We start from the raw sequence: 26,172 nt of genomic DNA on the forward strand, positions 1-26,172 counted from the left end.
ATAGCCATAGCCCTAGTAGAATAAGCTTGGGCAGGTTTGGAAGGGTTCATACCTTTTGAAGTGCAAATAAAAGAAATGCAATCAGAAAGCCATCTGGATAAAATAACCTTGGAGACTGGTAGGCCTTTCCTAGGGCATGCAAATGCAATAAACAATGGATTTCTTTTTGAAACTCCTTAGTTCTATACAGGTAGAATCCTAAAGTACAGTTGTGCATATTTACCATAAATGTAGATGTCTGAGTGTATCCACTGTTGCAGTCATCACATTTGGGTTATCTGCCTGCAGGTAGCCCTCAGTTGGCATGAATACCAGAGTCTTGGGATTTCTGCATCAGATGCTGTCACTTCTTCCATGACGTCAGGACATCATGGGTATAAAACATGCAGTTGACGCCATTACATCAGTTTTTCTTGCCCCAGATGTCAGGAGCCCCCTAAACAGGAAGCAATTATATGGTGTGGAACACCCCCAGAAAAAAGCAGACACCAGTGATATAAGGTATGCCAAACAAAATGGATAGGTAGAAGTAAAGAGACGTCAGGGGGCTGGAAGGAGGGTAACCAGGATTGCAACAGTGAATACACTCCAATATCTACATTTACAGTAATTGTACACAACTGTACTATGTTCTTCTTGTTTCACTGTTGCAGTCATCACATTTGTGTTGATTCCCAAAGCTGAGGATGGGTGGAGGCAGTCAAGAAGCATTAGGGCTGGCAAGCACGCCCTGTAAGACTGCTGTACCAAATCCAGCTCTGGATTTAGAAAAGACAGGTAAGTGGTAATGCTTGATGAAGGTGTGTACCGAGCTCCAGGTTGCAAATTCCAGGATGTCCCTGGCAGGGACTTCCCTGAGAAATGCTATAGAGGTTGACATGGCCCTACTGGAATGTGTTCTGATCCCCTGTGGGGCATGTTTCCCATGATGTTTGCAGCAGAAATGGATGCAGTGTGCTATCCATGTAGAAATGGTTTGCCCTCTGCCCCTGTAGCAAAACTGACTAGTAGCTGGTCAGATTTCCAGAAATGTTTAGTCCTGTCCAGATAGAACCTAAGCTGCCTGTGCACGTCCAAGGAGTGCAGGATCCTTTCCCCCGTATTCTGAGGATTAGGGAAAAAGGTTGGCAAATGAATGGATTGGTTTAAAGCCACACTAGATACCACCTTTGGCATAAAGGATGGATTAGTCCCTGAGGGAACCCTGTCCGCATGGAAGATAATGAAGGGTTCCACGACCATAAGGGCCTGCAATTCAGACACTCTTCTTGCTGAAGTGATCGCTAGAAGTAAAGCTGTTTTCCAGGAGAGGAATTTTAACTCTGCAGAAGCAGCAGGCTCAAAGGGTGGAAGCGTGAATTTTTCCAATACAAGATTAAGGTCCCAGGCTGGAGTGGGAGCTCTCCTGGGGTGTCTTAAAATTTTGGCTCCTCTCAAGAACTATTTGGCCAGAGGATGAGAAATGAGGGGTGGCTCAGCATTATAATGAGCTGAGACGGCAGAGGCATGAATCTTAACTGAAGAGAAGGATAGGCCTTTCTGGAACATTTCTCTTAGGCAATCTAGTATATAAGGAAAGCTGGGCACATTTGTGTCCATTCCTTGAGACTGGCTCCAAGAACAGTATCTTTTCCACTTTTCTGAATAGGATTTTCTAGTAGTAGGCCTTTTTGCCTTCAGGATGACATCCAGCACCTGTTTACTGAGGGTTCAGGGGATGAACCAGGCTGCTAGGTTCAGAGTTTGTAACTGAGGATGCAAAATCTGGCCCTCCTGCTGGGGACAGCAGGGAGGGGGTGTGAGGCAAGTGCCAAGGTGGCAGTACTGCCAGACTGCGCAAAGGTGGGTACCAGTGCTGGTGTGGCCAGTCTGGTGCAGTCACGATTGTCCTTGGCTCGTCCTGTTTGGTCTTTAGTAGAACCTTCAGGAGGAGGGGCAGAGGGGGAAAGGCATAGATTGAGAGGTTTTCCCATGTAAAGGACAGAGCATCCACTTTCCATGCTTGGCTGCAGGGAGTACTGGTGCAATATTTGCTCAACTGAATGTTCTGAGGGAAAGTGAAGAGGTCCACCTCTGGTGCAACCCCCCCCCCCCACCTGTGGATCAGGAGCTTGAATGATTTGGGTTCCAGTTTCCGTTCGTGCGGGTCCATTACATTTCTGCTTAAGTCATCTGCCACTGAATTTAGTTTGCCTGGCAGGAATTGACGGATTAGTACGTAAGGAGACCCTGCTCAAGGCTGTGTCCCAAAGAGCCATGGCTAACCTGCAGAGTAGGTAGGAATGGGTTCCCCCCTGCTTGTTTATGTACCACATAATTGTGGTGTTGTCTGTCTTTATCAATAGTTGCCCTGGAAGAATAAGGTGCTTGAAGGCTGTCAGAGCATTCTGTACAGCTAATATTTCTTTTTGACTGATATGCAGGTGCATTTGCTTTGGGCTCCATTTGCCTTGAATACCTTGTCCTGCCATGTGAGCCCCCCATGCATAGTCTGATGCATCTGTGGTTAGGGTTTGGCGGCAGGGGGTAGAGTGAAAGGGAGTCCTTTGTTGTGGTAGCAGGCCTCTGCCCACCAAAGAAACTCTGCCCTTAGGCAAGGAATGATAGAAAAAAGAAGTCATGTTCTTACCATAACATTCCATGTGAGTTGTTCATCTCGCCTTTGTTCTTACACACGGGTTCAGAGCCGATCCCTCGGCTCCAAGTCGGCCACATTCCAAACTCTGCGTCTAAGAGAAGCTCGAGGCACAGTCCCTATCCCATGATCCTCTCCTGCTAACCCTCAGATCTAGTTTGCTATGAAAACCAGACAATAGAAGACATATTCTCTTACACATGCATACGTACTCATACACATATACACGTATATTACCTAGAGACAATCGGTCTAAGGGGACCATGAGAAAGACAACCAGCCACCAGTCGTACCTGTTCTTCCAGAACACGGAGGGGGAAGGAGGGCGGGAATGTAAGAACAAAGGCGAGATGAACAACTCACATGGACCGTTATGGTAAGAACATAACTTCTTTATGTGAAGTTGTTCGATCTCGCCGTTTGTTCTTACACACGGGTAGCGCCCCTAGCACCCTAAACCCCAGGTGGCTCACGGGAGAACATCCCTGAGAACAGTGGAACCAAAGGAAGCCCTGTCCCTGGAGGCCCTGTCCACTTTGTAATGAGTGATAAAGGTATGAGGTTTAGCCCAGGTAGCCGCTGCACAAATAGTATCTATCAGTAAACGAGCAGCATGGGCTAGGGAAGTAGAAACAGTTCTAGTAGAATGAGCTTTAGCTTTGAGCGGAATAGACTGATTGGAAGATGAATAAACAAAGTTTATGCAGTCCGAAAGCCATTTGGATAATGTAATTTTTGATACTGCAAGCCCTTTCTTACTATCCGCATGCGAAACAAAAAGTTGATCCGACTTCTGGAATTTTTTTGTCCTGTCCAGGTAAAATCTCAGCTGTCTGTGCACATCCAATTTGTGTAACATGTATTGCAATTTATTGGTATGGTGCCTGAAAAAGGTAGGAAGTTCTATGGACTGATTAAGATTAGATTCTGAGCAGACTTTTGGTAGAAAGGACGGATTAGTACGTAAGGAGACCCTGTCTGGGTGAAAGATTAGATACGGGGGTCTAATTGACAGTGCTTGCAGCTCTGAGACTCTGCAAGCTGAAGTGATTGCAACAAGAAACAGGGTTTTCCAGGAAAGATATTTAAGTGGGCATGACGAGGCTGGTTCAAAGGGTGATAACATGAGCTGAGATAGCATTAGATTTAAGTTCCAAGGAAAAACCGGACTTCGAATGGATGGTCGGAGATGATAAGTTCCCTTCATAAAAGCTCTACAAAGTCTATGAGACATAATTGTAGAGCCCCCTTCACCCACAAATTAGATATGGCAGCCAGCTGTACCCTTATGGTAGATGTTGAAGTTCCTTGATGAAAAAGAGTAGATAGAAAATCTAGAACCTTATGAATAGGAGCAACCAAGGGATCAATACCTTGTTTGGAAGCCCAACACACAAAACGTTTCCATTTGCTCTTGTATAATTTTCTAGTGGAGGCTTTGTGAGAAGAGATCAAAATATGTTGTACTGTTGGAGACAAGAGATCTGACCTGGCTAAGCTGGGAAGTGGAGCAGCCATGCTGTCAATTTGAGGGACGAACGAGAGGGGTGAAGAACTCCTGACGAGTGGGTCAGAAGGTCTGGCACTGGGTCCAGAGTCCAACGTTCCTCTGTTTGGTAAGCTTGAAGAAAGGGGAACCAGATTCGTCGAGGCCAGAATGGTGCTATCAAGATGATCGTCCTTTCCAGACCTTTGGCTTTCTGCAGAAATTTCGAGATTAGTGGAACAGGAGGAAAAGCATATAGGAGACCCGGGGGCCAATCATGCACAAGTGCGTCCCTGGGGGCGGCTCCCGGAGGGGTAAGTAGGGCGAAATAGCTTCTGCATTTGGCATGCAGGGGGGATGCAAAAAGGTCACAGCAAGGCTGGCCCCATCTGCGGAAAATCCTTTCCGCTACTTGATTTTTGAGGGACCACTCGTGAGGTAACAGGATGGCTCTGCTCAACCTGTCCGCTATTACGTTGGATGTCCCCGGGATGTGCATTGCTATGAGAAAGCGTCCGGTGGACACAGCCCATTGCCAGATTCTCAGGGCCTCTCTGCATAAGGGGTAAGACCTGGTTCCTCCTTGTTTGTTTATGTACCAGACCACTGACATGTTGTCTGTCTGAATTGCAACTGTTCCCGGAGGTAAGTAGTCGGGAAAGTGTTGCAATGCCAGGAACACTGCTCTCAACTCCAGGACATTGATGTGCAGGTTGTACTCTATTTTCAACCACTCGCTTTGAACTGTTCTCCCCTGAAAAAGTCCTCCCCACCTTATCAGGGAAACGTCCGTGGTCACTGTGGCTATGGGGGGGAGCACGAACGGGCGGCCTATCGTAAGCTCGTGGCTGTTCATCCACCATTGAAGATCCCGCTTGCAAGACTCCGTGAGCAGGATGTTGTGTGACAACAGTAGCCGTTGGTAAGACCACTGTGCGAAGAGTAGCCACTGGAGGATCCTCATGTGCATTCTCCCTAGGGGGACCGCGATAAGGGTAGCTGCCATCATGCCTAATACTTTCAGGACCTGTGCAGCGGGGACTCTTTTGTTTTGTAGAAGAGTAGAAATCTGTTCCCTTAAGGCTGAAACTCTTGTTTGGGGAAGCCTGATCAGAGTTAAGGTAGTGTCCAATTCCGCTCCTTTGAATGATATATGCTGTGAGGGCGAAAAGGCAGATTTTTTTGAAGTTCAGTGTTATGCCTAAATGGGAACAGAGATCGATTGTATAGTCCCTGGCTTGCAATAGGTGATGGCTGGTGGTGCCGGTAAGGAGCCAGTCGTCTAAGTATGGAAACACCCGGAATCCTAGTCATCTCAGGTGGGACGCCACTACTGCCATGCACTTGGTGAACACTCTGGGGGCTGAGGTGAGGCCAAAGGGCAGAGCTCGAAACTGAAAGTGACTAACTCCCAGCCGGAAGCACAGGTGATCTCTGGATGGCCTGGCCATTTTTATGTGGTAGTACGCATCCTTGAGATCTATAGAGCACATCGAATCGTTCGTTTGAAGAAACGGCAGGATCGATTGTAGCGTGACCATCCGGAATTTTTCCTTCTTCACGAAGGTACTGAGTTTGCTGAGGTCCAGTATTGGCCTCCAGTCCCCTGTTTTCTTTGCAACTAAAAAGAACCTTGAGTAAGTTCCGGATCCTATTTGGTCCGCCGGGACTGGCTGGATGACTCTTTTTCTTAACAGCCATTGTATTTCTATGGCTGCCTGATCCCTCAGATTGGGTGGAACATCTGGGAATCTTTTTTGGATGGGGGATTGTTTAAGAAAGGGATGTTGTACTCTCTGGTTATTATGCTTTTTACCCAGGAATCTGAAGAGAGATTTAGCCAGGCCTCTGGGTATAAAGCCAAGCAACCCCCAACTGCCTCCAGAGCAGGACAGCCGGGCCTCCACTCAGGAGTACTGGAAGGGCTTACCAGGGACGCTATCCCTGTCGCCCTGGTTCTGCAGACCCCCTCTGCCACCTGGGCGGCGTCTTCCATTCCTTCCCCCTCCTCTGCCTCTGGAGGGGGTTTCACTAGGTGTGGATTGGAAAGCTCCCTGAGTCTTCCGGAACCACATTTTACCACCTCTTTGCCTTTTGGGGTATGGTCTAGAAGGGGTGGAAAAACGGACCCCTACGGCAGACAGGGTCTTTCCTTCTTGCTCACACCTAGTGAGCGTCTCCTTAACTTTGGGCCCAAACAAGGAGGAGCCATCAAAAGGGGCATTAATAAAGGAAGACTTAAAGGCTTCTGCAAAGGAGCATAGGCGCATCCAGGATTGTCTCCTCAGAGCGATCGCTGAAGCTGCAGCCCTACTCGATCCTTCGGCTGCATATGAAATGAGCCGCATGGATGAGTTAACGATAGAGTTTAGGGTACTGAGCTGTGCTGTCACCTTGTCTGAGACCGCAGCATCTGTGGTACCCTGTAGAGTTTCTCCTAATTCTTTGAGGAGATCTCTCTGAAGACGGGTAAAATGGGTGAGGTAGTTCAGCGATCGCATGGAAAAAGTCGCTGAACTAAAAATGCACTTCCCGTACCTGTCCATCGTTCTAGAGTCTTTGTTAGGCGGATGAACAGAGGAAGATGCTTCAGGCATTTCTTTCTTGGTGGCCACCGCCGCCACCATAGCATCAACTGGGACTCCCTTGGTGAGATACGCTTTATCCTGGGGGGCAGTGATGTACTTATTAGGCCTCCGAGGGACTGGTTCCAAGGTGTCAGGGGACTCCCACGCCCTTCGAGCTATTAAATCCATTAACTCGTCGAAGGGCGGAGTTACCCAGGAGGTGGAAGGTTGTACCCCAAAAGCCTTCAGCAACACCGACTCGTCCTCAGTGGGGGCAAGTGACTGCCAGCCACCCCTTTGTTTGAGAATTTCCAGGATGTCGACAAATGAGACATCCTCGGAGGAAGACCGTGGGGACCCCTCTGACTCACCCAAGTCGGTGTCCGATGTCAGCGATTCCTGTGGGGATCAAGGTGCCTCCTCTTGCACAATCTCTTCCTCGGGACTTCATCAGAGGGGGCATCTGGTGAAGCTTCCGAGGAGCAGGGTTCACCCTCTGGGGCTGACTGAGGCTTTGGGTCTCTACGCTTAGTGGGGACCGGTGGTGCAGAAACAGAACACGGACCTTTCGGGGAGGGAGAAGAGGAATCTGAAGATGTGAATGTCTTAACAGACAAAACCTTCCTCATGGCCTCGAAGGCACTGGAGCCCCGGGCCGAGGATTCCACCGGTTCCGAAGAACCCGGTATCCTCCTCGGGCCCGGAACCACGGGCTCTGATCCAGAGGACAGAACCGAACTAATCTGCGCCGAGGCAACGAGGGGAAGAGTCGGAACCGAAACTTCGGTTCGACTCCCCCCCCCCGGAACCGAGGAGAGACTGTCGGCTCCGAGACCCCTTGATGGGTACCGAGGGTGTCGAGGTCAGTGGAGCCAAAAGCACTAAAGAAGGCTTCGGCTCCGGGGGATCAACAATCATCAGATCCTCGACTCCCGGCTCCGATGACTCGATGGGTCTCAAAGGAGGATCTATGGATGGAACAGGAAGGGTTTCAAGCTTCAAAACCAATTGGGACGAAACTGCAATTAGTTTGGATAAGGCTGTGTTCTCCATCAGCTTCTGCACTACTCGATCCACATCGGTGTCTGACAGTGGTCTGGAGGAACGGGTCGAAGGGGCCGAAGAGGTCACCGAGCGAAGGATCGAAGAAGGGAGTACCACTGACACCGGCTCCAAAACCTGGACCTTGCCCCGAGGCAGCTGTTCGATGCTCGGCTCCAAGGTCTGTGGAGCCGGCGACCGAATCTTAACAGAGGTACTCGGAGCCAATGTCCTGGGCTCCGACACCTTCGAAGACTTCGACCCCTTAGAAGACTTCGATGACTGGTCTGCCTTTTCCAATGCCTCTTGAAACTCCGGCTTCAGGAGACCCCTCTCAATAAGTTTCCTGAGTCTTTCAATCATCACTCTGCCACTAAACGAGTGGCAGATGGAGCAGTCCTCCTGAAGATGGAGAGGGCCTAGACAGTAGACGCAGGAAATGTGGTCGTCAGTTATGGACATTTTCTGTCCACACTGGTAACGCTTAAATCCAGACTTGGCTTTTTCTGACATTCCTGACTAGAAATTATAGTCTGCAATATTAATATGTAAAACACTATATATATATATATATATATATATATATATATATATATATATATATATACACAAAACTAACCTTACTAAACAGGTAAATACTTATCAACAAGGTTAAATACAAAGAGAAATATAATTTAAACAGAGAAAATCTGACAGAGCCCTGACAGAAAGTTAGTGGCCTAAGGCCTAGGAGCAGCCTCTCCAACAAATTCTTAACACTAATCTAAACACTAATTTAACCACACGCACACACAGTAATACTAATATTAAGAAAAAAAACTTATAATTTTTAACTTTTTAGAAATATATATATAAAATTTTTATATAGAAAAAAAGGATACTGGCCCGAGCTCTCACTCGACGATGAGACCTGTTGCAGCGGCAAACAAGATCTGAGGGTTTGCAGGAGAGGATCATGGGACAGGGACTGTGCCTCGAGCTTCTCCAAGACGCAGAGCTTGGAATGTGGCCGACTCGGAGCCGAGGGATCGGCTCCGAACCTGTGTGTAAGAACAAATGGCGAGATAGAACAACTTCGCATTCATTGTTTCCAGGTCCTGAGTAAGTTAACACCAGATATTTTTTTAAGTACCATTGAAGTTTCCTCATATGCAGTGTTGCATATGGAATTAGTAAAGTGCAAGAGGCCATGAACCCTATGGCTTGCAGTATTTTTCTTGCAGATAGCTGGGTTTTGGTGGCCAGTAGTTTGTCAAATACATTTGTTTTTCTGGAGTGAGGAATGCCATCTGGGAAGTTGTGTTAAATCTTGCTCCCAGGAATACAAACTGTTGGCTGGGGACCTAATGTGATTTCTTTTTGTCGATGGTGTACACCAGTGAAGTTAGAAGTCTCTTTATAAACGTCAGGTGCTGGAGTAGCAATTCCTGACAGTCTGCCTGAATCAGGCAATCGTGCAAGTATGTGTAAATTTGAAATTTTCTCTGCCTGCAATATGCAATGGCTGGAGCTAGGCATTCTGTGAATACCCTGGGCACAGTAGATAAGCCAAAGGGAAGTGCAGAGAACTGATAATGCATAGAGCCTGCTTTGAAATGTAGGTATTTTCTGCAAGATTCTCTTATGGGGATGTGCAGATAAGCTTCTTTTTAAATCTAGGGTGGTTAGCCAGGAGTCCTTGGCTAGCATAGGAAGCAACTGTTAGAGAGTAAGCATCTTGAACCTTGGAACCTCCAGGAAGGTGTTGAGATAGACAGATCCTGGATATGGATTTTCTTTTTCTTTTCTTTCCTGGGTACCAGAAACAGTCTGGAGTAAAAACCTTGTCCCCTATGCTCTACTGGGACAGGTCGAATAGCCTTGATACTGAGAAGTGAAAGAACATGCTTTAGGACCTCTGCCCACTGATTTGAGAGGAGGTCTGGCCATCCACTTGGGGTTGGCAGTGAGCAGAAGTAGAATCTGTATCCCTGGGATGCAATGTTCAAGGCCCACCTGTCTTGGGTGATGTACTCCCAGTTTTTTGCATATAGGGCAAGGTTTCCTCCTAAGGGTGCAAGTACTTGGGCAAGGCTTGGAATATTTAAGGATAAGTCAGTGAGATTTTATCATAGGATGTTGGTTTTCTACTCCCTGTTTTAAAGGTGGGAGCACTCCATTGCTTAGATCTGTGCATACCCTGAGACTGTAATCGTGGTGGTATACTGCCCTAGGTTAGGACTGAGAAGATCTGGGAGGGACTGGAAAGGACCAGTTTTTAGAAGGCCAATGCCTACTGAATGTAGGTGGCTGTACCTGTAGGAAATACTTAACAGTTTGCATAGATTTAACTTTTTCCTCCATCTTTTTGAGGATTTCTTCTGCTTTATTGCCAAACAGGCGTTCTTGATTTAGTGGTGCATCTAGTAATTTTGCTATGACATTGTCTGGCAAGATATGTTCCTTAAGCCAAGCACGCCTTCTAAGGACAGACCCAGTGACAGCAGCCCTGCAAGATGCTTCTAAGGCATCAAAACCACATTGCAAAGTATGTTTTCCAACTTGGTTAGCAGAATGCATTAACATGTGTAAATCTTTATGTTCTGCACAATCAGGAATCAACATAATTTTCTGTTTAATTAGCTCCATAATATGTTGCTGATACTTTAACATATGAAACTGGCAATTTAAAGCCCTGATGGCAAGAGTAGCAGAGGTGTATATCTTCTTACCCCATCTGTCTAAAGCCCTAGAATCCCTGTCCGAAGGGGTAGGGCTTTTGGCTATTGTAGCCTTAATGCCTTTAGGTCCCTGGGAAATGGTCTCTGGATCCGCAGTAGGATTCTTAAAGAGAAACTTGTGGGAGTCAGGTACTCTGTAGTACCTGTCAGGTTTCCTGGCCACTGGAGGCAAGGTATCAGGGTTAAGGCTGGATTCCAAGAAGACATCATCTACAATCTCCAGAACAGGGGGTATAGCTAGAGTAGCTAGAGACCTGTGCTGAGGCAAGTCTAAAAATTCTCTGAGTCTCTTTTTGGACTGTGGGTAGTCCTGGCATTCGCAGCAAAAATATTCTGTTAAGGTATGCAAGGTTTCACCAAAAGAAAAATCCTCTGGAGGGGAGGTAGACAGGATGGAATCCTCTGCATCTGAATCCTCACAGTTAGAAAAGGGAATGTTCTGGTAATCAGAGGGAGCAGTCATCAGGCTTGTGGTCTGTAGAATCAGAAGGAAAATCAATCCTTTGTCTTAAAGAGGGGGAAGACTGGCTTCCCCTAATTAAAGTTATAAGGTCATCAGCCATTCTAAGCATTTGTTTCCGTGGCATGGGAGCTTGAGCATGCTCTTTGGTCGTTGGTTACTCTGGGCCTGAGAAATTCAGTAGTTTTAGTCAAAAATGAAGATGTCGGTTTAATATGAACATCAGAAGGTTGGAATACACCCTCAGAAACCAGTGCCTGCACAGCGGCTCCAGACCCATCCAAGGTAGAGACATCTGCAGGTTCCATAGTCAAAGAAGCAACTCGCGGCATACCGGACTCTGAAAGGGTCTCAGCAGAGGCCTGCAAATCTGTAGAAGCGGGTATCAAGGGCTGAGAAGGTGCCTCACTGAGTACTAGCCTATGCGGTCTGTCTCTGCCTTTATCCTTACATTTTTTGGAAGATCGGTAGTTGGATGGCTTATCTAAGCCATTTTGGATTACGGAGTACGAGAATGAAAGAATTTAGCAACAAAAATAGCCCGACAATGAATAGTTCGGGCATTGAACAAGGCACAAAACCGACAGCGAGGAACATCTTGGTCTGGGCATAAACTGATGATGCAGTAAGAATGAAAATCTCAGTGAGGTATTTGCTTTCCACAGGCAAGACAATTATTAACTTTTTCTGACATTGGTTAGAGCAAGAAAAAAGGATCCCCGACAGGGTACTTATCTTTTAGAAGACTTCAGGTCTGAAACTCAAAAAATGAAAATTTCAGGAGGCGGCCGACCGGCACTAACGAACTGCTTCTGCTTCGGACACTGCACGGCAAGAAAGACTGATGTAATGTCATTGGCTGCATGTTTTATACCCATGACGTCCTGAAAGAAGCTACAGCATCTGACGTAGAAATCCCAAGACTCTGGTATTCATGCCAACTGAGAGCTACCTGCAGGCAGATAACCCAAATGTGATGACTGCAACAGTGAAACACGAAGAACATCTGTCCATGCAAATCCAACAAATGTAGAACATATTCACTCTTACTGCTGAAGGTGGGAAAGAAAACAGGCAAATGTATGGCCTGGTGAATATTGGTTTGTAAGACAACTTTGGGTAGAAAGGAGGGGTTGGTATGCAGAGAGACTTTGTTTTTATGGAAAATCAAGTATGGAGATTGACAAGACAGTATGATATCCATCTTGCAGATGTAATAGCCATTAGAAAAATAGTTTTCCAAGAAAGAAACTTAAAATCACAAGTTGCTGCCAGTTTAAAAGGGGGGGGGGGGTGAACAATGAAAAGTCTTCTTTCGGCTTTTCCCGGTTAGGGGTCACAGCGGAACTCTGGTTCGCTCATGATTGGCAGTGGATTTTTACAGTGCCGAGTTGCCAGCCCGACGCCCAACCTTTAAAGAAGGCATGCCCATTCACGTTCACACCTACCTGCATGTCTTTAGCATCATTCAACCGCGGGGAGGACATGCAGACTCCACACAGAAGGCGCTCCAGCCGAGAATCGAATGGAAGAACCTCTTGCTGTGAGGCGACAACACTAACGCCACACCACCGTGGCCTTGTACTTAGTACTAAATTAAGGTCCCATGGAGGAGAGGGAAGGCTTTGCAAAGTTTATGGAAATGAGAACTAAATTATCCTCCCCGGTATGAAAGTCTGAAATGACTGCTAATTCTACTTTAATCGTAGAGGCAGTTGCTCCTTTATTAAAAAGCTGAGCTATGAATTCTAAGACACAGTGAATAAGGGCTGTAAGGGGATCTATATTGTGTTGAGCCCAAATTACAAACCTTTTCCATTTACTCCAATAAAGTTTTTGAGTGGATGATTTATAAGATGACATCAAAATATGTCGGACTGGAGAGGACAGCATGGGCTGTATGGCAATTAACGGAACTGGAGGAACCAAACTGTCAGATTGAGTTTGCGAAAATTGGGATGAGTCATTCCTGTCGGGTGTGTGACAGCAGATCTGGAATGGGTTCCAGAATCCAGGGTTCCTTCTGTAGACTAGGTCAGAGGAAGGGAAACCATATATATCGAGGCCAATATGGAGCAATGAGGATTACTGTTTCCTTCAACCTGCTTGCTTTCTGAATGAATTTTGGAATCAAGGGAGTTGGGGGAAACGTGTATAACAGACTGGGAAGGCCAATCGTGTATGACAGCATCCCTCGTGATTCCCCCGATGGGGGTATCAGGGCAAAGTAGCTGCTGCATTTGTTGTTTAGGAGAGAAGCAAAAAGATCACAGCAAGGCTGGCCCCATCTGCGGAAAATGTCCTCTGCTACCTTCTGGTTGAAGGACCACTCGTCCAGGACCCGGCAGGAGAATAGATCCGCTCAACTTGTCCGCTATCATGTTGGACTTTCCCGGAATGTGCGTTGCTATGAGAAAGCAGAGATCACCCATTGCCACACTCTGAGGGCTTCTCAACAGAGGATATGATCTAGTCCCCCCTTGTTTCTTTATGTACCAGACCAGTGACATGTTGTCTGAATGAATCGCCACTGTCCCCAGAGGAAGAGCATTTTGGAATGCTTGCAATGCCAGAAGTACTGCCCTCATCTCTAGGACACTGATGTGTACATTTGCCTCATCTGCAGACCAGGTTCCTTAGACTCTCCTCCCCAGATAATTCCCCCCATCTGGGAAGCATCCATGGTCACTGTGGTCAGTGGTGGGGGAACAAAGGGTCAGCCTTATGTCAAGTGTTCTAACTGAATCCACCATGAGAGGGTTCTTTTGCATTTGTTTGTTATAAGAATTTGGTGAGACTGATGGATAACTGACCACTGGGCAACTAGAAGCCACTGCAGTATTCTTATATGAAACCTGGCTAATGAGACTAGCATTATTGCTGCCGCCACTGACCCTAAAGTTCAAAGAACATAACAAGCAGCTACCTTCCTGTAACGAATTATCCTTTGACGCCTGATTGTCAACACTCTGGAGGGGGGGAGTTTTGCAATCATCTGAGTAGAATCCAATACCACCCCAATGCACTCTTTTTGGTAATTTATCATTATGCCTAGTTCTGTGAAGATATGAAGAATGGAGTCTCTTGCTTTTATCAGTAGATGCCTGGTTGTGGCGGACAGGAGTCAGTTGTCTAAATGAGAAAACACCTAGAATCCTCGTCGTAGTGAGACCAAAGGGCATCACTGATAATGACGGTCTCCCAACTGGAAGTGTAGGTGTCTTCTGAAGCATCTGTCCACTTTTATATGGTTGTACGGATCCTGAAAATCTACTGAACACATCCAATCATCTCTTTCCAGGTAATGACTGGCCCCCAACCGGAAGTGTCTTCTGGAGCATCTGTCCACTTTTATATGGTGTATGGATCCTGAAGATCTACTGAGCACATCCAATCATCTCCTTCCAGGAAAGGAAGTATGAACTGAACTGTGACCATTTGGAACTTTCTGTGTCGAACAGACTTATTTAATCTGCTGAGATCCAGAATTGGCCTCCAGTCCCCTGTTTTCTTTGGAACTAAAAAGAACTTTGAGTAAGTTCTGAATCCTCTCTGGTCTTGGAGGACCTCTTGGATGACCCTTTTTTCTAGTAGTTTTTGAAACTGAATAACTGCCTGCTCCCTTTGACTGGGTGGAATGTCTGGGATTCTTCTGTTTGGGGGGGGGGTTGAGAGAAGGGAATTTGATAACCCCTGGATATTATCTTCTGCACCCATAAATTGGAAGTTAGGTTTTGCCAGGCTCTCCAGTGCAGAGATGGTTGACCCCTGATTGCCTACAGAGGTGGACAACTGGGTCTCCTTTCAGGAGTGCTGTAAGGGTTTCCTGAAAAGGGTTCTCGGGATCACTGGTTCTGTGGGCCTCCTCTGCCATGGGGGCTGTATCTTCCATTATTATTCCCCCCTCTGGCTCTGGGGGAATAATCTCCATGTGGGTTCTGGTAAGAATCCAATGATTTTTTGAACTGCATTTTTCTGCCTCCTCTCTGACCTTCTGGATACGGCCTCTGAGCGGTGGAGAAACGTATGCCCATGGCAGACAGTTTTACCTTTTTTCTCCTATCTGGATAGTGTATCTCTGACTTTGGGGCCAAAAAGGGAAGAGCTCTCAAATGGGACATTGACAAAGACTTAAAAGGCTTTACAAAATCGCACAGGCGGAACCCACCACCCTACTCATTCCTTTGGCTGCATGTGCAATGAGCCTCATGGAAGAGTTAGCTACAGAGCGCAGGGTCGCTAGTTGGGAAGCTACCTTTTCCCGTGCTCCCTCAGCTACTACTCCTTCAAGGGTATTTGATAACTCCTTAATCAGATCCCTTTGCAATCTTGTGAAATGGGAAAGATAGTTCAGCAATCATAGGGCAAAAATTGCTGAAGAGAAAACTCGCTTCCCACATCCATCCATCATCCTGGAATCTTTATTAGGAGGATGGATAGTGGAATTCTCCTCTGAAAGTTCCCTTTTAGTCGCTGATGCCATGACCATGCCATCTACTGCAACCCATCATCCTGGAATCTTTATTAGGAAGACGGACAGTGGAACTCTCCTCTGAAAGTTCCCTTTTGGTCACTGCCGCCATGACCTATCTACTGCAACCCCTTTTGTCCAGAAGGTCTTGTCAGATGGGGCAGTAATTATTTTGTTCAGTCTCCGGGGAACAGGCTCGATGGAGTCCGGGGATAATGCTCTTTTTAAAACCAGATGGCTAGTCAGCCATAATATCAAGGAAGAAAACCTGCCTAAAGAAACTAAAGGCAGACATTTTTTTTTTTAGGGAAAGGGAGCAGAAAGAAAGAACTACTTGCAAAGGTATAGAAAGAGTACTCTAAAAAGTAACTTAAAAAAAAGAGAGAGGAATAGTACCAAAGATGGTACTGAGAAATAGGTAGCTAAAAAGGTACTGGAAACTGCCTTACAAGTCAGAAAAAGAATATGTAAGGGAGGTAGGACAGTAGAAGTAAATACAATAAAAGTTTCTTAACTGTAACTGACAAAAAAGGCCAAATACTACCCCAAAACTCAAGAGTGACAGGATCTGGTGTCTGAAGCTGAATGATGGCAAATGAGATCTCAGGTGTGTTAGGTTGGTGGAGCATTACGGGTAAAGGGAGGAGCTTGAGAGTTTTAGATCCAAAGATCTGGTAGAAGCAGCCGAGTCAGATCTGAACCAATCAGTTGAATGAATGAAAAGGACAACATCAGATCAGATTTTTAACACCGTCTTCAAACAAGCATTCACAGAAGAAAACACGACATGACAGTCCATAAAAATAATTTTCCTTGCAGAAGATTAGTAAATTCAAAGAAAAAACACAGGCTTTCCTCAGAGAAATGAAACTGTGGAAGGTTTTCCCCAGCATGGTACTTATCTTCCCAGACTTGAGGGAATGTTAGCAGACTGTCAGTTTCACAAAGCCTACAGTCAGAGTGCTTGGAAGGTGCCCTGAAGCTTTAAAAGCTGGCTGGTAGTCATATTCTTGGCAGGACAAAACCCAAATAGCTTAGGCTTCTTTCAACAGTGATCTAATGCTGAACATATTACAGATGTTTCAAATATTAATGAATTCAAGAAAAATTTGGATAGCTACACATGTAATAGAAAATATAATTATGATGTATTGAAGTCTGTGTTTCTTGAGAATGTTATGAACTGAACACAGGAAAGTAAATTTATGAACTTATAAATGGAAGTGACTACAAGGAAAATAGCATTACCATTACAGTGAACATTTCTCTAAGAATGGACTTCAGCAAATCATAACCAGATTAAACAGCAAGGTGTAGCTACTAGACAGCAATAAAACCAAGGACTTCTGTGCTACTCCTGGCATCAGTCTAAGATGTGAATGGCTAAGGAAGTGTTTGAGACACATGGATATAATTTTCTAAATCACCATGTCTGTCAAACTGCAGCAACTACTAAGTCCTACCTCTGGAGAAGCAAGTCTGGATGGCAATAGCAGGGACTCATCTGCTGTCAAAAGACCCTTCATTCATTCTCCATTTGCCCACTTTACCCATTTCATGGCTGAGGTAGAGCTACTGCCCTTCCCAATACTCACTGCATGCAAAACAATAAAGTCCCTGAAAGGATAACACCTTATCAAGGGGCACACCCACACAATTATACCTAGAGGCAATTTGAGGACTAACAATTCACCTACAACATGTCTTTTGGATACAAGATGAAACAGAAGCAGCTGGCCAAGAATCACATGTACATGTGTAGAGTCTGTAGAGGAAGCCCCTTCCATTACCTGTCAACCAAACTGGAGGGAAAAAAGCATGCGAGGCAGCAATATTAACTACTGTGCCATTATGTACCCAATAACCAAACAAAATACACTGAATTATCTATTCTGAAAAAAAAATGCATTTTGGCCACTAATCATTAAGGCAGGTTTTGCCTTGTTTTAAAAATATGTGATTATCCTCTGTATTTTCTTTGGTTACTTCTGCATGAACTGCAAGTGCTTTCTTTGATCCAAAAAATTACCATTCTGTATACAAGAATGGTTATTGAAGAACAAAAAAGAGTGATGCACTAAGTCAAGTGAAGGTTCAATAATATTTATAAGAAAAACTGCATTTAGTCCCAAGGAATACCTTACTCCAACTGGAAAGACATTCTTTTTGGCCTGATTCTTATTAGTGTACTGGAAGAACTAATAACCACTAAAACAAAAGTAGTTCAACACTACCAAAGCGAAGCACAAATTGTGTATACTATAAGGATAAAAGAAAGTTTCATTTTTGTGAATATTCGAGATAAGTTTCACATTTCTGTTTCTATCCAATTTATGGACATGAGGGTTGCATCATTGATGTCTGCAGTTGATGATGTCATCCTCTTAGCCTCATGTGGCTTCTCTCCAGAGTGCACCGGAGTAATTCACTGCCAAGTATGAAGAAGATAGGATGAAAACCAACCCTCCCAATCACAAGTCATAGTCTACATCTTGAAAAGATTGGAATGGTTTCCCCAAAGGAGACAGAAGCAGCTACCTCAGGTTGGAGACTACATATCTGGAGATCTTGTTCAAACATGAGAGCAGACAGAACTGTGAGGCTAAGAAGCAGATTGTTTCAATGGCAGTACTACTACAGGTGCTGTGCTAGACCAAGGAGGGAAAATGAAAGCTGAGTCACAAAATTAAGTTCTCAGTTTAACAGTCTATGCTCCCAGTCTCACCTACTTTTATGAGCTTTAGGAGTGACATAAAGGTTGAGATTAAGGATACAGGCATCAAAAGTGATATTCCTTCCAGGATGTTAGACTTACTGTCTGTGACAGAATGAGAAATCTGGCCATCCAGGAGGACCTTTGAGTATAGCCACTGTGCACCTCTCCTGGGATGTACACCAGGCAGAACATACTGAGAACAGACCTTGGAGAAGTCAAAGGATATGGTTGGAAAGATTATCTTTATCTTATCTCAAAACTCCTTGGAATCCCATGGAATGAGGTGGTTACTTTTGCTGGGGTCTGGAAAGTCTAGTCTACCCTTGTCCACCTTGCTAACACCAATAACCTCATCAGAAAATGTGGTTCAGAAAATGATGACACTTTTACTACTACTATTCTTAGTCATACACAATCAAATACAACCTACCATCACTCTCTACTATTTTTGTGGCAAAGCTTAAAAAGAAAAGAAGTGTAATAAAACCAACAGAAACAAACTCCTCAAACATACCACATGGTCTGCATACCACATAGAGAGTTATCAAGTACTTACCTCAGAAAATGGGTAATACTCCTCTGCAAAGTACTGGAATGCAAGATAGTGATTCATGACGACAAGAACTGTAGGAAACAGGAAAAATATACATTTCCATAAGGATACACAAACTGCCAATCTTAACTTACTTAAAACAGTAGAAGGAGATACGGGTACTTACTTTACATGCAATATTCACCAACATACATGACTAAAACATACGAGTACAACAGGGACTGCAATCTAAGCACACACTACATGTCAGTTAGGGTTCAGTGAACATTTCTACATTAATGTCGGCATTCTGCTCTTTAGTAACCAAAATTAATATAGGTACTCCCCTAATAGATGAATCTCTGAAACACAGCTCTGATTGCTGAATGGACAGAATCCAATGCCATGGCATCAAGTCTCTTCAGCACAATGAATAGTCTCATGCTGCAAACTCTATAACCCTTATACCACTCTCCACACCATTAAAACATAGCTCTTCCAGAAACCATCAGTTCTGATCATCACCGGGAAATAATTATAAATATAATCAAAGATTCTTAGAGGAAGGGGAGACAGTAGCTTGATGGTTAGAAAGGTTTTTAGTGCAACTGTGAATGTGAATGCCTGTAACTTTTGAATCGGATATTAAAAGCTCTGGCCACAAACAGGTAGGATACAGTACCCAGCTACATTCTTCTGGGTCAGGAGTAGGGGGTGGGGGCTAGGAACATACCATGGATTACTGCGGCACAAATGAAAACATGGACCTACAGGTGACTTCCAATCTGTAATGTTCTGAAATGGGACAAAGAGAAGACCAAATAGCTGCAGTATAGATTTCAACCAGAAAACATTGCAAAACGTGACCTTCCTGCCACTTTCTGCATTTATATAAAAGATGCATAGTAGAGAAGCAATTGAGACAGGCAAAGACAAATGTCTTAACTTTTTTGCTTCTTTTTGATGGGAATTTCTAACGAAGCAGACCTGCTTTTGACAGATAAATCTCCCTAGGTACAAGCATCCCGTCCAGGTAAGGGAGAGAGGTATTCCCTGCTTATTCTTCAAAGCCTGAGAAGGCTGGTTCTCCCTTGCCTGCCAAGGACACTCCAACAATCTGAAAGGACATGCCTAACCCCTGGTCCATGATGGTTCTGAAGACTACACCAGACAGAGCAAAAGAAAGAGAATGGCCTGATGAATCAGTCAGAAATGGCCACAGCAGAATCACCCATGCATCTGCACCTGAAGCAGTTCATTAGCCTGATGATGGAGCAAAGGTTGTTTAGATTTTTTTTTTTTTGTTGTTGGAAGAAGGGAGAACTGAGAAGCTTGTAGGCTGTTCCATGGTGAAGCCAAAAATGATGTCTGAATCCCAGGGATGTCTGGCAACAGTAGTCAGTGAAACAAGTATTAAAGTCTTATTTTTCTACTAAAAAACACAGTGAAAAGCATACTCCTAGTAAAAACGGACTGAAAGTTACATGACAGTCTATAAAAATGAAAGCTATGTACATTCCTTAACCACAGATCCATGTTGTCTGTCTCTGTCTAGTTCAACCTGTGGGTTATCCAATTAGACATTGGTCAAATCCTTCAGACTTCTGACTTGCCAGGCTCCAAGTCCCTTCCCCACAATCCCCACTCCTCATCTGACCCCTCAAATCAAGTTTGCCCCATCCAAGACAATTTTTAAGCTACAAAGCTTCTCCAAACAAAAGGAGGGCAAGGGACTCCAAGAATAAGGAGAGGACGACCTCTATTCCTCAGTCATCTCACATAAGGAAGTTTGCCATAAAATAACACAGGTGGAGCGGTGGTTGAACCAGATGGAGGCAGACAACATGGATCTGTCATTATGGTTAGTGCATAACTTTAGTAGCCAATGCTGTCGTCTTTATCTACCTTCAACCTGTGGGACAGAGTCCTCAGACATGTAAAAATCCTTGGGAGGAATTAAGGAAGGATATTCCAAAGCACAGTGGAGCCAAAAAAAGCTCTAAATCTTGAATGAATATCCAGCTTGTAATGGGAAATAACAGTATGGTGGCCTATCCAAGTAGCTGCTGCACAAATTTCATTCAAGGACACTCTAGAAAAAAAAGCTGCAGAAGTAGCCATAGCTCTAAGAATGACCCTTAGGTTTGCTTGGCAGGGTCTTGCCTCTGAAGGTATATGCAAAAGAGATACAGTCTTATAGCCACTTGGAAAAACTCACTTTAGACATAGATGTGCCCAACCTAGATCTTGAAAAGGAAACAAATTGATTCGATTTTCTAAAGGCTTTGGTTCATTTCAAGTCAAATTTCAACTGCCTATGCACATCTAAACAATGCAGAAGATATTTACCCTTGTTGGGAGAAATTAGGAAAAGACAAGGGAAGGTGAATGGAACTATTGAGATTATTCTCCAAAATGACTTTAGGCAAAAAGGAAGGATTCATAAGGAAAAACTTTATCTTTGTGTCAAACCAAATAAAGAGAGGAGTCAAGAATTTGTAACTGAAACCCTCCTTGCCGAAGTAGCAGCCACCAAAAATAAGGACTTCTAAGACAACTTCAAGTTTGCCGTAGCTGAAGGTTTGAAAGGAAGGCCTGCAAGGACTTGCAAAACAAAGAGGGACTAGATCCTTAACTGGGGGAAGCAACAAAGAGGTACCTTCAAGAAAATCCTTAGAAATCTTGAATGTAGCCAGAGAAACATGAAAATTAGAAATACATACTGCCTGCACCTTAACCATAGAAAATCTAGAGTCTGAATGAAACAACAAGAAACTCTAGAACAGATTCTAAAGAGGCAGAAAAAAGGTTGAGCCCTCAAGATTCCGCCCACAGCACAAATTGTCTTCACTTACTGGAATACACCTTCCTAGCTGAGTGCTTTTGAGATAAAGACAAGGTATATATTAAAGCATCAGAAAGCCTGGGATTCCTGGTCATCAAGGGAAAGTACAGTTTTGTACCTACCATAAATGTAGACGTTCGAGTGTCTTCACTGCTGCAGTCATTACACTTGGGTTATCCTGCCGTCAGGCGGTCCCCGCAGTCGGCCAGAGTTCCAAAGTCTTGGTCCGGCGTCGGTTGCTGTCGCTTCTTCCCTGACATCAGTGTGCCAGGGGTATATAAGATGCAGCTGACGCCATTTTCTTCAGTCTTTCTTGCCGCGCGGTGCCCAAAGCAAAAGCAGTTCGCAAGTGCCGGTCGGCCGACTCCTGAAATTTTCAATTCGAATTTCAGAACCAAAGTCTTCAATAAAGGTAAGATTTCGATGTCTGGCATTTTCGATCGGAAGAGCGTTCGTTCTTGTGAACTTTTGCTCTTCTGATATAGGCTCGAAGAAGCCATAGGAAAGGGAACCACACCTGACGAGGCCAGAAGGGTCCCAAAAAAAACTTTGAGTAGACCCCAGATCCTCACTAGTCTGGCTGGACATCTTGGATTACTCAGTTTGCCAGAATCTTGTAAATCTTGTTGTCTGTGATCTCTGACAGGGTGGAATGTCCAGGAGACGTTTGAAATGAAACCTTGGAATTTCTAAAAAGAGCTGTATAGAAGTCTCAATGCCCAGACATCCAAAGTGATGGCCTCCCAAGCTTCTGGGTGAACAGCAAATGACCCCAACTACTTCCAAAACAGGACAGTCGGGCAACCCTTATGGGGCACTGAAAGGACCCCTGGAGAAGGCTCCATGAAAACCCCGATTCTGTGGGCTGCCCCTGCACCACGGGCAGCATCCATTATGATCCCTCCCCTGGCCTTGGGAGGAACCCTCTGAAGGAATGGCCTGAGAAGACTGCCTCACCTTTCTAAAAGAAGATATCTGCTGCCCCCCCCCCCCTTTCTGACTGATACCTCAAAAAAGCTCACTTAGGGTTAGCAAAACCCACTCCTACAGCAGACAGCATCTTCCCTTCTTGCTTGCTCCTAGTTAAAAGCTGGCCGCTTGGATACTCCATCAGCTGCATTAGAAATAAGCTTTATGGAAATGATGGCAATCAATAGCAGTATAGACAACAGGCTCTCCAGCATATTTTGAATCTCCAGAGACTGCTGCTTCTTAACATTCCTCAACACTTCAGAAACCAGAAAGCACTGGGAATCTAGTCAACCATAACAAATAATTAAGTGCTCTCAAAGTGAACGTGGCTGAGGAATAGGAGTGCTTCCCTAAATGGTCCAAAGCCCAAGATTCTCTATTTGGGGGATGGACTGAGAAACTCTCTTCAGAGATTTCCTTTCTGGTAGCCACCACAATCACAATCGCATCCATGGCCGGACCCTTACACCAATGCGATCAGTCGCTGTGGAGAGCAAGAATTTTACCAGGATTCTTGAGAATGGGCTCCACCATGTCAGGTTCCTTCCGCATCCTCAGAAACATGAAGTCAATAAGCAACTGTAGAAGGGAACCACCCAAGGTGTGGATATGCCCAAAAAGCCTCCAAATATTCTGACTCCTCCAGAGAGGGGGCTTAGGTGGTCCAGCCTTTGTGTTAGCAAACAAGCTCCAAGAGATCGTCAAAAAGGTGTCATCCCACAGAGACTCTGGGGACCCCTCTCCTTCCTCAAGGTCAGTATCCTCCATAAGAAACTCTTGTGGGAAGTCCAGGTGCTCCTCTTACACCTCTTCTCCTCATGGCCTCTTGCTCTGGCAAAGCCACAGGAGAGGGGGACAAGGCAGGAAAGCTCTGCCATGACAGCTGATTGTAAACCACCCAGCACAGGTTTGTCTAGGAGCAGGCTGATGACTAGTTGCGGGTCCAAATGAGAAAGGGGATGGATCACCGGCTGGAGAAACCTGACCCATCTCCTTAGAAGAGAAAGTACAGTTGTGTGAGTAAAACTTACCATAACAGTAGAGGTTTGAATTATCACTGCTGCAGTAGCCTTAGCTATATGGGTTATATCCTGCCAAAGACAGAACAGACGGCCAGTTTCCAAAGCTCCAGGGCACCTTCCACGCCCCCAAACTGTCAAGAAGCTTGAGCTGAGCTGACAAAAAGACAAGTCTGTGTGCCAAGCCCTTCACAGCTTTCCTGAAAGCAAAGAGAGGGAGGCTTAGCCCTGAAAGGACAAGGTTGGGAATAAAAAAGTCCACAGCATGGCATAAAAAGCACACGAAAAAACAAGGGGGATGGAGTGGCTACTGCAGTAGTGATCATTTGAACGTCTACTGTTACGGTAAGTTTTATTTACACAACTGCACTAAGTTCTTCATATTGATGACTGCTGCAATAGCCTTAGGTATATGGCCAGATTACCATAGCTAAGTATACTGGGAAGGTGGAAGAAGAGTCCAGGAACCCCTGGAGAATGGCTCTAGCAATGCATGATCTAGACCTAGAGAAGGAATCTAGCGTATAGTGCTTTGTAAAAATTATGTACAGAGGACCTAGTTGCAGCTTCTAGAATACTTCTAGAATCCAACCATTTCCAAAATGCTATAGAAGAAGCCAAGGTCCTTGTAGAGTGGGCCTTGACCCTACCTGGAACAGATTTGTCATGGTGAGTATAAAAAGAAGATATGTACTCACCATAAAGTTCCATCTGAGTAGTTATACTTCAATTTTCTGCAATCTGTGGGTATACGGATCTGTATCGGATCCGAGCCGGCAACTTTTTTCTAGCATCAGCTCCAAGCTCCGAGCTCCTCCCCTTACCCATAATGCCCTACCATCTCCTATCTTCCCTCAGATCGAGTTTGCTGCAACTAACAAAATATATGCAACTCAACCCAATAAACAACCTGAAAACAGGATAAAGTCCGGGGGATGGAGGGAGGGAATGGTGCAGACAAATGAAGTATAACTACTCAGATGGAACGTTATGGTGAGTACATAACTTCTTTATCTGAAGTAGTTAACTTCATTTTATCTGCAACCTGTGGGACAGAGTCCCCAGCTACTCCGATCCTGGGAAGCCCTTATAGAAGGATATTCCTGAGCACCGCAGAGCCAAAGGATGCTCTACCCCTCGAAATCAGATCCAATTTGTAATGGGAAATGAAGGTATGTAAAATGGACCATGTCGCTGCTGCGCAAATATCATCCAAAGGTACCCTGGACCAAAAAGCAGCAGAAGTCGCCATGGACCTGGTAGAGTGAGCTTTAACTATACCAGGAGGTAATAAACCTTTTGCTTTGTAAGCATGTGAAATACAAAGAGTGATCCATCTGGCTAAAGAAACTTTAGAAATAGCTTTTCCCATGAATGCTTTGGAAAAAGAAAAACAATTGGTCAGTCTTGTGGAAAGATTTCGTTCTATGAAGATAAAAGCGAAGTTGTCTGTGAACATCCAACAAATGGAGTTTGTACTCGCCTTTATTTTGAAAGTTGGGAAAGAAAACCGGCAGGTTAATGGACTGGTTTATGTTTGCTTCAGATGCCACTTTAGGTAAGAAAGAAGGGTTAGTATGGAGGGAAACCCTATCCTTATGGAAGACCAAATAAGGAGGCACGGCAGACAAAGCTTGAAGCTCAGAAACTCTCCTAGCCAAAGTGATGGCTACTAGGAACGCTGTCTTCCAGGACAAAAATTTTAAGTCCACAGACGCTGCGGGTTCGAAAGGAGGGGCAACTAATGCTTGTAAAACAAAAGTAAGGTCCCAAGAAGGCACAGAATCCTTGACAGGGGGCCGTAGCAGAAAAGTATCTTTGAGAAAAGCCTTACAAAGCCTAGAGGAGGCTAAGGCCATGTTGTCTATGCCAACGTGAAAACTGGAAATGGCTGCCAATTGTACTTTCACTGTGGAGGAACTAGCTCCTTGCTGAAAAATACTAGACAGGAAGTTGGAACAGGAGCTGTAAAGGGATCTATTTATCTCTGTGAAGCTCAAATGGAAAAGCGCTTCCATTTACTACAGTATAGTTTTCTAGTGGAATCTTTAAGAGAGGCCACTAGAATCGATTTGACCTGGGATGAAAGACTGGGAGTCCTGGCGATTAACGGAACTGGAGCAACCAAGCTGTAAGCATGAGGCTGCCCAGACTGGGTGGACGTGTCCCCGACAGATGGGAAATTAGATCCCGGCAGGGATCCAGAACCCACGGGGGAGCTAATAGATGAGACCAAAGGAATGGGAACCAAACCTGACGAGGCCAGAACGGGACAATGAGGATCACTTTGCACCGTAGTCAGCAAGCTTTCTGAAGAAACTTCGGAATGAGTGGCAATGGAGGATAAGCATACAGAAGCCCGGGGGGGCAAGCATGGACTAGAGCATCTCTGGGGACTTCCCCTGGTGAGGGAATCAGAGCGAAGAACTCGCTGCACTTCGCGATGGAAGGAGATGCGAAGAGATCACAGCAAGGCTGACCCCATGCCAGGAAAATCTCCTCCGCTACTGACTGTTTCAGAGACCACTCGTAGGGCATCAGAATGCCCCGGCTCAATCTGTCCACTACAATGTTGGAGCGCCGCGGGATGTGCGTTGCTATCAGACACCGACCAGTGGAAATCGCCCATTCCCACACTCTCATGGCCTCGCAACATAGCGGGTAGGATCTGGTTCCCCCCTGCTTGTTGATATACCAGATGACCGACA

At 45.2% G+C, this 26,172-nt stretch overlaps 1 protein-coding gene across 1 annotated transcript in view; it reads right to left on the reverse strand.

Annotated features, from left to right (window-relative positions):
- TEX261 (testis expressed 261) overlaps positions 1 to 26,172 on the reverse strand; it is a 719,138-nt gene that overhangs the window by 291,259 nt on the left and 401,707 nt on the right. Inside the window, exon 4 of the mRNA XM_044064069.1 lies at positions 18,653 to 18,720. Coding sequence (XP_043920004.1) covers positions 18,653 to 18,720 — 68 coding nt within the window. The remainder of the gene's footprint in view (positions 1 to 18,652; positions 18,721 to 26,172) is intronic.

The sequence above is a fragment of the Protopterus annectens genome, chromosome 2.part2 (assembly GCF_019279795.1).
Source record: "Protopterus annectens isolate FY-2018-M chromosome 2.part2, PAN1.0, whole genome shotgun sequence".
Taxonomy (NCBI): domain Eukaryota; kingdom Metazoa; phylum Chordata; order Ceratodontiformes; family Protopteridae; genus Protopterus; species Protopterus annectens.